General features: G+C 43.2%; 1 protein-coding gene across 1 annotated transcript in view; it reads left to right on the forward strand.

Annotated features, from left to right (window-relative positions):
• The first annotated feature begins 828 nt into the window (after positions 1–828).
• lama5 (laminin, alpha 5) overlaps positions 829–15,452 on the forward strand; it is a 322,932-nt gene continuing 308,308 nt past the window's right edge. The window contains exons 1-2 of the mRNA XM_073061956.1: positions 829–1,184; positions 13,522–13,671. Coding sequence (XP_072918057.1) covers positions 924–1,184; positions 13,522–13,671 — 411 coding nt within the window. The 5' untranslated portion in view covers positions 829–923. The remainder of the gene's footprint in view (positions 1,185–13,521; positions 13,672–15,452) is intronic.

Raw genomic sequence — 15,452 nt, forward strand, 5'->3', positions numbered from 1 at the left:
GTATTTATTGCATATTTATTATTATTATTATATTGTATTTGCACAATTTGTCTTTTTTTGCACATTGGTCATTTGTTAGACTTTATGCGCAGATTTTCATTGATTCTGTTGTGTTCCTTTGCACCCACTCTGAATGCCTGCAAGAAATGGAATCTCACGGTGGCACGATAATAAATTCACTTGGAACATTGTACTCACCGTCAGAGCAGGTGCTGGAGTCACATACGTTTCAGAGACATTTTGACATGCACTTCAATAGGCATGGGAGGTTGGACGTTCAATGAGAGGTGAGAGTGAAATGGAGGTTCAAAGGGGATGTGAGGGGTAAGTTCTTTTATCCAGAGAGTATTGGATGTCTGGAATGCGGGGCCTGGTGTGGTGGTAGGTGCTTAGATAGGCACAGGAATATGAGGAAGATTGAGGGACACAGACAATGTGTAGGTAGTTCTTGACTGATTTTGATCTACTTTTTAGCTAGTTTGGCACAACTTTCTGTTCCCGTGCTGTACTGTTCGATATTCTATGTTGTTCAAGGCATAGGAGGATACAGATTTAACTCTAGCAATTGGGACTGGAGCACAGGCTTTACGGGCCGAACGGCCCGCGTCCGTGCTGAACAGCTCTATGATTCTAAAATCTGGGAGAACAAAACATTTATTTTGCAAAGGGAATAAACAGTACTGGTGTGTGTGAGAGGGAGAGAGCGCGAGTTTGCAGCGCTCTCCTGTTAAATCCAAGGTACAAACTTCCATTGTGACCGTGGGCGAGGGGAGGGAGGGAGGACGGTGATTGATGCATCATCACTTGATTAGGTGGCCCTGCCCTGGCGGAGCCGCTCGCTGGGAGCGCGGCTCACTCACATTCTCCCTCGAGCAACAGCAATGAGAGTAGTCAGGGTTCAGTGAGCAAACTCGGGGGGAAAGATGGCGAGGGGCATGGGAGTCACGGCCCTCCTTGTAAATCTCTACTGCTTCGTGAGGTTAATTCCGGCGCAAGAGGTTCTCACCTACGCTCACGGTGTGAATGGTTTCAGTCTGCACCCGCCTTACTTTAATCTGGCCGAGGGAACACAAATCACAGCCACGGCCACTTGCGGACAGGATGAAAACGAGCGGCCGATCGAGGATCTGTATTGCAAACTGGTTGGCGGGCCGGTATCCGGAGACCCTAGCCAGACTATCCAGGTACAGTGAATTACCTCTCTTGCTTGTTCTAGGTGGGAGATTTTGCCCCTAATCAAATTGTCCTGTGCGTTCTGCTGTATTGGATCAGAACAGAGTGTTTGTATTGCTATTTAAACCCCGTTTCTTGTGTTCGTGTGTTTACCAAAGTTCAAATGTTACTGCATTAGACCGGCGTTTAATAGTTTTTTATCTCCCAAGGCAAACACCAGCAGCGCCAATATACACGCTGAGTATTAGCTGGGTGTACTCGGCCGGTGGGGAAGGTTGGCTGCCTTGCAGGTACACTGGGAATCGGAAACTTCTGGTTTACAGGCTTCCCAGGCGGCAGGTTGTTCCGAGTGAGAGGTCCCGCATACCACATTTGCAGCGGTGAAGTAGACTGGATGTAACCCGAGCATTATCCACGTAAAACTGTTTAACTTCGGGCTGCTTCTTAAACCCACGCTGCGGTCAAATTGTTGACTCTCGTTCTACACTCTGAAGAAATGCAGAGCACGTTCTCCTAAAACGTTGATGCAAATCTCTGTTTCAGTTGCTGTTTCGGTCCACCGTGACTGTAAATCTGCCTTTGAGGGAGCGAGCGAGAGCGAGCGAAAAACATTGCCTCCCGTTTAGTGTCAGATTTTAAATGACATGGCATTGGAGGACCATTCGGCCCACGCTGTGTGTCCTAGCAATCCGCCCCCCCCCCCCAGTGCAGTCCGTTGACATCAAACAACCAGTTGCCCTGTTCTTCGAGGATGAGTACTCTAACTCCACTGCGAATAAGTTTTTGTATTTTCGATCTGGATCATTAATAGTTGTTATCTCCTCTCTTCCCCCCCCCCCCTTTGCAGGTTTCCATTTTTTAAAGGTTGGTGTTAGATTTCATTGAAGGTTTGGCCACCCCAGAACCATTCCCTACCTTTACTCGATATTGTTTCGACGACTATAACAGGCTTGTGCAGGTTGTACGCAATCTAATACTCGGTTGTCTCCCGGCTGCCAAGTCTGTTTGCCTTTCATGAAAGTTTATCTTTAATTAAGCTCTCGGCTGCTGTGATTACGGGTTTATGGTGTTGTTTGATGGCGCTCAATTTTAATCACATTATAACTGGTAATAGGTTTAGGAACTGGTCGCGTTAAAAACGGGTTAAGGGTAGACTGAAGCGCTTTTGGTTTTGTTTAGAGTTGTGCAAGGGAAAAAATATACACACTTCGAGCAATTCGCCGGTACTATTGCCCTGAATTATTTCCGTCAGTTGCCGGTTCAATTCCAGATCGTATCCAGGCATTGTAAAATTAAGGACTTCTCGTATTCCCGGTATACATTTTGTTCATCACTTCGAGATTTTGACAGGAACATGGACAGGAAACAATCAGAATCAGGTTTAATATCACCGGCATACGTCGTGAAATTTGTTAATTTAGCGGCTTCAGTACAATTCAATACATGATGAATACAGGAGAAAACGGAATGACAAAAAGTGTATACATATAAAATAGTTAAATTAAAATAAGTAGTGCAAAAACAGGAATTTTAAAAAGTAGTTAGGTAATGTTCATGGGTTCAATGCCAATGATGCGAGCAAACCTCGGGCCAGTGTGACTGAGTCGGGTAGGCGCCATGGTCACCATGGAGAAGTTGGGCCGAAAAGCCACACAGCGTGGAAAGAGGCCCTCTAACATTATGAATCCATCTCAGAGAGAGGAGCAGGAACCATGAACTAATAGAATCAATTTGCCTTCTGAAACCACTGACTACCTAGCACCCCTCCATTAAATCTTTCAATGCTTGCCCCAGGGAGAACATCTCCTCCTCCACTCTAATCATTCATGTAAAATCCCGTCTTGCTTATTAACTGCCGAGGAAAGAATGAGAATAGGCAGTTGGGTGACTGGGTCCATTCAACAACGTTAAACTTCTACACTTCAAGTGAGTCAAGGGTTAAATCAAATTTAATTGTTTTTAAATGCAGGTAAATGTGACTCTTTTCTACACCACCAGTCCTGCCTGGTAATATAAGCCTGGCATGAACTCTTTCTGTGCATGGGAGGCTTTGAAACTAAAGAGAAAATTTAAGTACTGTAGTTGCTGTCAAAGGGCTTTGAGAGATAAAACTTCAGTGTTTCCTGTGTTTCAGTGAGGTGTGAAAATATGCAACACGTTTTAACTACTGTGTTGTTCCCAGCTCTCTCAGGATGGCACAGTGCAATGCTATCAATGAAGGCCAGGATTTTTAATCTCCCTCATCCCTCAAACAACATCTTGCATCTGCCAGCTAGGTCAGCAGGGATATACTACCAACCAGTAAGTGAATTTGAAACTAGATCCCTAAATTTGAATAGTGAGAGAAGATAATAGTGAGAAAATAGTAACAGTGAAAGAAGCCAACCCTGTGAAATAAGACTGTAAGATATAGGAGCAGAATCAGGCCATTTAGCCCATCGAGTCTGCTCCATCATTTCATCATGGCTGATCCATTTTCCTCTCGGCCCCAATCTCCTGTCTTCTCCCTGTATCCCTTAATGCCCTGACCAATCAAGAATCTATCAACCTCTGCCTTAAATATATGTAAAGCCCATAACAACAAATTCCACAGGTTCACCACAACCTTACTAAAGGAATTTCTCCTCATCTCCATTCTAAAAGAACTCCATTCTGAGGCTGTGTCCTCTGGTCCTAGACTTTTCCACCGTATGAAACATCCTGTCCACGTCCACTCTATTGAGGCCTTTCAATATTTGATAGGTTTCAATGAGATCACCCCTCATTCTTCTGAATTCTGGTGAATACTGGCCCAGAGCCGTCAAACATTCTTCATTCATTCCTGACAAGCCACTCATTCCTGGAATCATTATCATGAACCTCCTTTGAAGCCTCTCCAGTGATTTGGAACCCTCACCAAACCTCCTTGGGAGGAAGCAGATACAAATGCCATTGCGCCTGTTAATCATGTGACCACTTGGCCATATTCTTGAAAAGAAATGTTATCCAGTCATCCTTGTGATTTTGCTGGTAACATACTGTGAAAACATGGCTTCAGAAAAAAAAGTAAGTTTTTATCAGGTTTGGATACAATTTGTTATTCAGCAAATTCCTAAGAAGATAATTCAATTGCAACTTGACTCATCAACTCTAGTTATTGTACAACTGTCATATTTGTGCAAATTTTTTTTTCTGGGAAGGTGGAGTTGCCATTCCTTTCCCCAAGCAGTAAGGCTGATCAATACCACCACCCACTAAACCACCCCAACACACCCCCACCGCTACTTTAACATTTCCTGTCAGTCACCTTGAGTACAGACACTCCTATCGCTAATGTCACTTTATCTACAGTACTGTGTAAAAGTCCTGGGCATAGATATATAGATAGCTAGGGTGCCTATGATTTTTGCTCAGTACTGTAGTAATTTAATGTATGCACTGTACACTCACAAAAAAGAAACAGATTTCATGACATATTTGATGATAAACCTGATTCTGATATGGGTCTCTATGGGCAGAGTGGGAAGGGGATAGGGAGAGAGGAATCATGGTTGGGGGGAAAGGGGAAGGGAGAGGGGATGGAGTGGGAAGCACTGGAGAGACATTCTGTAATAATAAGTAAACTAATTGCTTACAATAAAATGACTTTGGTGTATCAGGGCTGGGTGTGTCTGCTCCTGTGCCACCCTCTGTCCCCAGCACTCCTCTGCTGCCTGTCCCACACCCCTCCCGTGGGGCTTCACCCTTGGCATTCCCAACACCCTTTGCTCCCACCAGATTAAGAAACTTGCTCTCTGCTCCAAGTTGACAAATACAGTACTGTGCAAAAGTCTTGGGCATCCTAGCTATACATATGTGTATAGATAGAGGAGCAGAGTACTGTACATATAATCTATGTATATAAGCTATCATCTGTATTGTGCATTTTTTATTATTGTGCTCTTAGAGGGCACTGGAATAAAGCTAAAGGACACGGATTCAACGGCAATAGAATGACTTCAATCTTTTTTTTGGGGGGTGGGAGGGAGTGTGCAGTCATCCCAGCTAAAATTCCAGGCCTGATTTTTTTTTTCAACCAACCTTCCAACCCTGACACAACATCCACGTGGAAGTAATGGAAGTTGACTGTGAATGTTTGCACATTTTTTCACGTTTTCCATCCTCTGCTTGTCGTCTACGCTGCAGTCTCTGATCTCGACAGGCAGGAAAAGCCACTTCTCTATTTGTCAGCAAAGTGATACTGATCTTGCCTGGTAGCCCCAAGCAATCACTTTCTTTCCTCCCCACCCCCACCCCACCACCCCAAGGATTAATTTTCCAGCAGCCAAAGAGTCTAATGCCTCTACTTCCTCATCGTCTTCTGGCAATCCCTTGATCTGTCTGCTACCTCAGTTTTGTCAGAATACTTAATGATTTCACATTTATGTGGTGGGAAAAGGATATGAACTTGTATATAGGGATATGTGAGAAAAATTTAAACTTTGTTATCTTTGGAGTGGAACATTCATTGAAAAGCCTTGGTAGAGTGGGCATGGAAGGGATGTTTCCATGATGTGGGAGAGTCTAGGACCAGAGGGCACAGATTCAGAATAGGAGGATGTCTCTTTAAAATGGAAATGAGGAGGAATTTCTTCAGCCAGAGGGTGATGAACCTGTGGAATTCATTGCCAAAATTGTGGCATTGTGGTTGTGTTTAAAGCGGAGGTTGATATGTTCTTAATTAGTAAGGGTGTCAAAAGTTTCGGGGAGAAGGCAGGAGAATGGGGTTGCTGTCTGTAAGGAGTTTGTACGTCTCCTCCCCCTGACCATCTGAGTTTCCTCTGGGTGCTGTGGTTTCCTCCCACAGTCTAAAGTCTTGTGGGTTGGTAGATTAATTGATCATTGTAAATTGTCTTGTGATTAGGGGAGGGTTAAATTGGGGGGTTACCGGGCAGGGTGGCTCAAAGGGCTGTATCTCAATAGATAAAATGATCGGATGACAGAAGACTCAATGGGCTGAATGGACTAATTCTGCTATGTGTCGCAGTCAAATCAGTAATATGCACTTGCAGACATTCTGTAGAACTTGGTAGTGGTGGAGATGTGCAGCCATGTTATAATCAGATGATGTTGAGAAATGGTCTGACTCCATTGAGGCATTATAAGCTCAGCTGAGAGATTTTGCTGAATCTATGTTGGACCAGTGCTGATATGTGAGAGAAAACATGAAGCGGTCAGTTTTGAAGATGTTCGGTGCAATGATTTTGCTTTGGGGCTGAGAGCTGGAAGCCTAGCTGGGAATCTAGTGAATTGTGGTTTAGTGTTTATGAAGGGGACAAACACAGTGTTGCTGTTACACAAAGAAATACTTTTTGTTACTTTGGGTCCCATTTTGCTGCAGAGTGCTCACTCTTCATGCATGAAAATTTATCAGTAAGAAAAGAATTTAAGGAATATGGAATTTCCAAGGAATATATTGATTCCTTAGAAATGTATGCTTTCCCCATTGGCATTGGGTAATGGATAACTGGATGTGAATTCTCTGGGATATTCCATCTCCTTTTCCAGTACAATGGGCAGAGTGCCTGCAATATCCTGAATTGCCTGGTTGTTGAGGGGGAATCCTACCCTTGACAGATCCTTGGGAAATTTATGTTTACAAGTCAATAGGTTATTCTCCCACTGAGCTCAGCCCAACCTTGTTCTACTCAATTTCACACAGAGCAAACCTCCTCCAGATGGCATCGCTGATGATCTCTTTCAAAGCAAGAATCTGGACTGATGTATGTTTTCTCTCCTAGCTGGAGTGGCATTAACAAATCTTCAGTGCCTCCTCAGTGCAAATCTGTGAATAGTCTCGGTTTTGTAAGATTAACTTTCACAGCTGGCTGTGAATTTACTTGCTCCTTAATTCAGCAAGTTGGGTTTGTCACCTCAAGAGTTAAAGGAGTAAAAGCAAGAAACGTTTTTTTGAATGTTCAAGGCCTTTTGGGAAAAGCATTGTGTCTATATTGCCAGGGTACAATAACAGCCCTTCGTATTGAGACATCTGATTTTTACTTATTCTGGTTCCTGGTCATGTAGAGGGACTATAGCTGGCTTTCTGTTCCAATTCTTTTGGTATCCAGGTTTGTGAATGTGGTTAGAGAAAAATGTTATAGCATGCTCTCAAATTTCTAGCAATTAATGAACTTCAGATGTCAGTTTAAATTCCCACCATGACTACTGTAAAATTTAAATTTAGTTAATTATATAATTAGTAAAGATAATTACTTAAAGTAGGTTAAGTATGGTGATCAAGATACAACCAAATCGTTTTAAACTCCATCAGATGCACTGGGCGGCATGGTAGTGTGACACTTTGTGCAACCCTCTACGGCGCCAGCTGTCACCGATTGGGATTCAGTCACCGCTGCTGTCCGTACGGAGTTTGTATGTTCTCACCATGACTGCAGGGGTTTCCTCTGGGTGCTCTGGTTTCCTCCCACGTTCCAAAGATGTACGGATAGGGTGAGTGAGTTGAGGACGCGCTATGTTGGCGCAGCAAGTGTGACATTTGCAAGCTGCCCCCGGCACACCTCAGACTGTGTTGGCTGTTGACACAAAATCAAATGTCAATTTGTTTTGATGTACCTTTTGAAGCTGTTTAATATCAGTATAAGTCATGAAATTTGTTAACTTAGTGACAGCAATACATAATTATAGAGAGAAAAAATAAATTGCAGTAATATATATTAAATAGTTAAATAATTAGTGCAAAAAGGTAGTGAAGTAGTGCTCATGGGTTCATTGACAAATAAAGCTTTTTTTAACATCTTTCATCTTTTAGAGAAGAATCTTGGTTTAACAAATATGTAACACACTGGAGATAGAGATGACTCTTCCATCTGCCTTCTGGTATCAGCTAGCAATATACTCCGTTCTAGGGTAGTGCTTGTCAACCAGTAAATGCTGACCTTGTCAGTGATTTCCACACCCCTTGAATGATTTTAAATATACATGTTGTTTGTGGGTTTGGAGTAATGACTGTAGAGATTGAGTTTAACTGCCCAATTTAGTTGTGGTGTTGAATGAACTGGATCCGTTTCAAAGCACATCACAGTGGGGGCTATTTTGTCATTGAGAACTCAATTGACCCCATTATATCGTTTAGTGAATGGATCCCACCACACCTGATATTTAAGCTACGCATGACTCTGCACTTTGTAATTAACTCTCAGTGCCCTTTGAATTAACCAATAACAGCTGAGTTGTTAAAAAAAAGTCATTACTGCTCCCACCATTTCTCCTGGGGGAAGGTAGGAATAAGCATGAAATGTAATTCTGCTAGTTTCAAATTTTGATAAGGGTATTAAAAAGTGAAACACTTTTGAGTCATACTCAGATTGGTTGTTCCCAACTTTTTCAAATGGGAGCTCCACTTCATGGTAGATAAAATATGTGCTCCATGTCATCGATGACATGCTGGGATGATGATTTTTTTAGTCGCCTGAGGATACTTGGCATCTGCTACACCACTAAGGTACTGTAGCTAATAGTTAAGTTTTTTCCTTTGTTAGCTTAGTAAGTGCTGGAATCCTCACAGACTCCCTGTAATTTGTGATGATTATCCCCAGTGGCTATCACAGAGCCTGAGCTGGGAACCACTGATGTAAAAGGAAGTACATTGTACTAACACCTATGTACAGTTGCCTGGAATATATCGCCATATTAAATGTATATATACTATATAATTATCAAACCAGTTTCACTGAAAAATTTCACTAATTATCAAATACACAACAGGTCCTGCAACACCAGGTTCTGATCTTGCCCTCACCTGCCACCCCACCAACCTCCACGTCCAGCACATACACAAACTTTCGCCACCTCCTGACATGGAACAAGTGCTACACCTCCTCCCTCACAACCATTCAGGGCCCTAAGCAGTCCTTCCAGGCGAGGTGACACTTTACCTGTGAGTCTGTGGGGCCATGCACTGTGTTCGGTGCTCCTGGTGTGGCCTCCTGTATATTGGTGAAACCTGATGTAGATTGGGAGACCACTTCGCCAAGCACCTTTGCTCGGTCCGCCAGAAAAAGCGGGATCTCCCAATGGCCGCACATTTTAATTCCACTTCCCATTCCCGTTCTGATATGTCCATCCAAGGCCTCCTCCACTGTCGTGATGAGGCCACACTCAGGTTGGAGGAGCAACACCTTATATTCCGTTTGGGTAGCCTCCAACCTGATGGCATGAACACCAATTTCTCAAATTTCTGGTAATGCCTCCCAACCAACCTCCTTCCTTCTTCATTTCCCGTTCCCTTTTCCCCACTATCACCTTACCTCGCCCATCCATCACCTTCCTCTGGTTCTCCTCCACCCTTTTCTTTCTTCCATGGACTTCTGTCTCTTTCACTAATCAACTTCCCAGCTCATTACTTCATCCTTCTCCCTCCAGGTTTCATCTATCACTGTGTGTTTCTCTCTCCCCTTCTTCCTCCCCCCTCCCCCAAATCTCCTCAGCTTTCTTTCTCCGGTCCTGCTGAAGGGTTTCAGCCCATAATGTCAACTGTACTCTTTTCCTAGATGCTGCCTGGCCTGCTGAGTTCCTTCAGCATTTTGTGTGTGTGTGTTGCTCAGATTTCCAGTACCTTCGGATTTTCTCTTACTTGAGGTTCAAGAACAGTTATCCTCCTACAACCATCAGGCTCCTGAACTGAGTGGATACTTTCAATCACCACTACTCTAAACTGATTCTACCATCTGCATATTCACTTTCAAAGAATCTTTACAACTCGTGTTCTCAGTAATGTTTTTTTATTTGCAGTTTGTCTTTTGCACATTGGTTGTTTCCCAGTCTTTGTTTATGTATAGTTCTCCGCAAATTCCGCTGTATTTTTTTTTATCCTGTAAATGCCTGCAAGAAAATGAATCTCAATGTGGTATGTGGTTACATGGTACCTAATTTGATAATTTACTTTGAACTTTGAATGTTAAATGTGATTCTCCTTTAAAACTCAATTCCATTAATTTCAATGAATCCCAGTTTTAGAAGTAGAAAGTGAAGTAGACACCGTGTATTGAGTTAAACATTACCACAGAGGAATGGATTTCTAAGCAGTGAAGAAGAAAGAAGCTTGTTCATTTCTTATGTACTGTGTCCTATGACAGGGACGATCATGGTCTTTGACCATGAATGTTCGTGGCAAATTTTTCTGTGAAACTGGTTTGCATTGCCTTCTGGGCAGTGTCATAGAAACATAGAAAACCTACAGCACAATACAGGCCCTTCGGCCCTCAAAGCTGTGCCGAACATGTCCCTACCTTAGAACTACCTAGGCTTTACCCATAGACTTTATTTTTCTAAGCTTCGTGTATCCATCCAGGAGTCTCTTAAAAGACTCTATCATTTCCGCCTCCACCACCGCTGGCAGCCCATTCCAAGCACTCACCACTCTCTGCTTTTTTTAAAAAAAAAGACTTGCCCCTGACATCTCCTCTCTAGCTATTTCCAAGCACCTTAAAAATATGCCCTCTCATGCTAGCCATTTCAGCCCTGGGAAGAAGCCTCTGACTATCCACACGCTCCATTATCTTGTACACCTCTATCAGGTCACCTCTCATCCTCCATCGCTCCAAGGAGAAAAGGCCGAGTTCACTCAACCTATTCTTGTAAGGCATGCTCCCCAATCCAGGCAACATCCTTGTTAATCTCCTCTGCACCCTTTCTATGATTTCCACATCCTTCCTGTAGTGAGGCAATCAGAATTGAGCACAATACCCCAAGTCGGTCTGACCAGGTTCCTATATAACTGCAGCATTACCTCTGGGCTCTTAAACTCAATCCCACGATTGATGAAGGCCAATGCATTGTATGCCGCCTTAACCAGAGTCAACCTGCGTAGCAGCTTTGAGTGTCATATGGACTCGGACCCCAAGATCCCTCTGATCCTCCACACTGCCAAGAGTCTTTCCATTAATGCTATATTCTGCCATCATATTTGACCTACCAAACTGAACCACCTCACACTTAACTGAGTTGAACTCCATCTGCCACTTCTCAGCCCAGTCTTGCACCTTACCAATGTTCCGCTGTAACCTCTGACAGCCCTCCACACTATCCACAACACCTCCAACCTTTGTGGCATCAGCAAATTTATTAACCCTTCCCTCCACTTCCTCATCCAGGTTATTTATAAAAATCATGAAGAGAAAGGGTCCCAGAACAGATCCCTGAGGCACACCACAGGTCACCGGCCTCCATGCAGAATATGACCCGTCTACAACCACTCTTTGCCTTCTGTGGGCAAGCCAGGTCTGGATCCACAAAGCAATGTCCCCTTGGATCCCATGCCTCCTTACTTTCTCAGTAAGCCTTGCATGGGGTACCTTATCAAATGCCTTGCTGAAATGCATATACACTACATCTACTGCTCTACCTTCATCAATGTGTTTAGTCACATCCTCAAAAAATTCAATCAGGCTCATAAGGGACAACCTGCCTTTGACAAAGCCATGCTGACTATTCCTAATCTTATTATACCTCTCCAAATGTTCATAAATCCTGCCTCTCAGGATCTTTTCCATCACCTTACCAACCACTGAAGTAAGACTCATTGGTCCGTAATTTCCTGGGCTATCTCTACTCCCTTTCTTGAATAAAGGAACAACATCTGCAGCCTTCCAGTCCTCCAGAACCTCTCCAGTCCCCATTGATGATGCAAAGATCATCGCCAGAGGCTCAGCAATCTCCTGCCTTGCCTCCCACAGCAGCCTGGGGTACATCCCGTACGGTCCCAGTGACTTACCCAACTTGATGCTTTCCAAAAGCTCCAGCACATTCTCTTCCTGAATACCTACATGCTCAAGCTTTTCAGTCTGCTGCAAGTCATTCCTACAATCGCCAAGATCCTTTTCCGTAGTGAATACTGAAGCAAAGTATTCATTCAGTACCTCTGCCATCTCCTCCAGTTCCATGCACACTTTTCCACTGTCACACTTGATTTGTCCTATTCTCTCACGTCTTGTCCTCGTACTCTTCACATATTTGTAGAATGCTTTGGGGTTTTCCTTAATCTTGTCCGCCAAGGCCTTCTCATGGCCCCTTCTGACTCTCCTATTTTCTTTCTTTAAGCTCCTTCCTGCTAGCCTTAATCTTCTAGATCTCTATCATTACTTAGTTTTTTGAACCTTTTGTAAGCTCTTCTTTTCTTGACTAGATTTTCAACAGCCTTTGTACATCGTGGTTCCTGTATCCTACCATCCTTTCCCTGTTTCATTGGAACATATCTACGCAGAACACCACGCAAATATCCGCTGAGCATTTGCCACATTTCTTCCATACGTTTCCCTAAGAACATCTGTTCCCAATTTATGCTTCCAAGTTCCTGCCTGATAGCCTCATATTTCCCCTTACTCCAATTAAGCGATTCCCTAACTTGTCTGTTCCTATCCTTCTCCAATCCTGTGGTAAAGGAGATAGAATTGTGATCACTATCTCCCCTGCCATTATCAGTACACTTCAGAGACTGTCTGGCAAAAGTGGTGACAAACCAGAACTTGTGTTAGGCACCAGCCAACCATACACCAGCAGCTCCCAGGGCTTCACATGACCCTGGTCAAGGGGCTAAGCAGGTATTACACTTTGTCCAAGGGTGACTTAGGCTAGTGGAGGGAAGGAGCACTTTACACCTCCTTTGGTAGAGACATATCTCCACCCTGCCACCTAACAAAAGAATCATAGTTTGCAAATACTGTCGATGTAAGCAGGGAATATCTGAGCAGTGGCTCTGTAAAGACTGAATAGGCTAAATTCAGTTCCAATTTGGCAATCTCCATTTAGACACGTCCATGGGTGATGCTGAGGGAGATTGGCTGATAATCTTTTGCTAGTTACAATTGATTGTAGATGCTAGATATTGACGATGATCCTTGGGAGCAAAAATCATAATGATACTCAGTTATTGCAAAGGAAACGTTGACAACAGGATTGAAACTAGTAACTCATGAGTTTGCAAATTTGGTGGTAATGTTACTGCTGTAATGGCTTAGACTAACAATTCAGAGGTATGTACTCTTTTATTTCCCCCCCCCCCCCATGAGAACTGTTGTATTTCAATTCTGGAATAAATAAAAAGACACCAATAATTACCATGAAAACAAGTTTATTAGCATCCTGGGTCCAGGAGAGATCCTTTCCCTTTACCAGTCTGTCCAATGCATCAGTCCAGCTTGTAGCACAATAGTTATCTCAACGGCCTTCTGCAGTGACCCTCAATTGGAAAGCAATGAGGAATGCTGATTAACTGACACCCTAATGACGTTAATATTTTATGAATGATTATTTTATATATGAACTATGTAATGTGTTTTTGTTGATACTACAAAATGTTTTTCTTTTACCCAGGGCCAATATTGCGATATTTGCAAAGCAGGGAGTAACAAAGCACATCCAAGCACCAATGCCATTGATGGGACAGAACGCTGGTGGCAGAGTCCTCCTCTCTCACGTGACCTGGAGTACAATGAAGTCAACGTTACTCTTGATCTGGGCCAGGTGAGCTGCACAGTGAGTTCATCCGGTAGCTGACTGGGTCAGAAAGGATGCAGGTTTTGTCCTGGTCACTGCTGAGTTATCTTGCGCTGTGAGAAGGGGCCTTTGGGCAGGCGTCCACTGCCCAGAGTCCCGGCTTCTGACTGCATCTGTGAGACATTACACATACTTGAAGTAGATCAAACTTTTATGTGATGCATTTGTTGTTCAGATTGGGAGGGTGGCAATGTTGTCGTTCATTTCTGAATTCAAGCCTGCTTTGAGTGTGTCTGATGTGGCAGCTGATTTAAAGTATAATTTTCTTTGGGGGAAATGGTCACAGACAGGAATAGGTTTATTCTCATTTCTGTTGTAAGTAAAACTAATATTTTTCTCCATTCTGTCTTGGGGTTTGTATTCCAAAGAGGCAGCTTGCTCATTGTATAAACATGAGATTCTACAAATGCTGGAAACCCAGAATAACACACAAAATGCTAGAGGGATTCAGCAGGTCCAGCGGCATCTATAGAGAGGAATAAACAGTTGACATTTCAGAAAAGATGTTTTGGAGTTCAGATCAACACTCTCAAAATGCTGGAGGAACTTAGTAGGTCCAACAGCATCTCTGGAGAGGAATAAACAATCTATGGTTTGGCTGAGACATTGACTGTTTATTCCTCTCCTTAGCTGCTGCCCGACTTACTGAGTTCCACCAGCATTTTGTCTGTTACCTTTTGTTTAGTTCAATAGAGGTAACCTACAGGAATGTTGCACATCCAGTAGCATGTTTCTGACATTTAGCTTGTGGTAAGCAGTAACTCAAACCTGGCACCAGATGCTTTTGCTAGATGTAGTTTTGCTTACATTATCCCCTCATTATAATAGATCTACATATTTCATTAAGTTGAGTATTTTATCTTTGTTATCAGGACTGTGATATATTGAAGGGCCTTGCGGCCCAAAACATCAACAGCTTATTCCTCTCCATAGATGCTGTCTGATCTGCTGAGTCTCTCCAGCATTTTGAGTGTGTGTTGATCTGTTCTCCAAGACATCTTTTCTGTGTCTGTTTATTTTGGCATGTCATCGTGGAGCTGAATTGCGATGTCAGACTGATGGTCTGTTGGCTCTCCCCAAATTCCGCTGTTCACTGTAGCACTGATTTGTCGCTACTTCATGTGTCGACTCAGATATTTCCACAGTCTCTGAGAAGCGCTGACTGCACTTTCGATCTGAAGCAATGTACTGAATGTGGTTTCTTTGTGTGTGTGTGTTCCACAGTGGGACAGGACAAGAATGTGTGTGTCTATCTGCAAAAGGGTTTTGCACATTAAAAATAAAAGCATTATTTGTCATGTACTGTAAAACATCAATACAATGAAATTGATACACTGAAGTTGGTGAATGGTGACATGGTATACATTCAGTGTCCACTTTATTAGATACACCTGCTCGTTAATGCAAATATCTCATCAGCCAATCATGTGGAAGCAACTCAATGCTTTTTTAAAAAAAATCATGTAGACATGGTCAAGAAGTTCCGTTGTTCACACCAGACATCACAGTGAGGAAGAAATGTGATCTAAGTGACTTGGAATGATTGTTGCTGCCAGACTGAGTGGTTTGAATATCTCAAAACTGCTGATCTCCTGGGATTTTCATTCACAACTGTCTCTAGAGATCATGGAGAATGGTGCAAAAACAAACCAAATAGAAAAGCATCCAGTGAGCAGCAATTCTGTGAGCGAAAATGCCTTGTTAATGGGAGAGGTCAGAGGAGAATGGCCAGACTGGTTCAAGCTGAC

The sequence above is a fragment of the Hemitrygon akajei genome, chromosome 11 (genome assembly GCF_048418815.1).
Source record: "Hemitrygon akajei chromosome 11, sHemAka1.3, whole genome shotgun sequence".
Classification (NCBI taxonomy): domain Eukaryota; kingdom Metazoa; phylum Chordata; class Chondrichthyes; order Myliobatiformes; family Dasyatidae; genus Hemitrygon; species Hemitrygon akajei.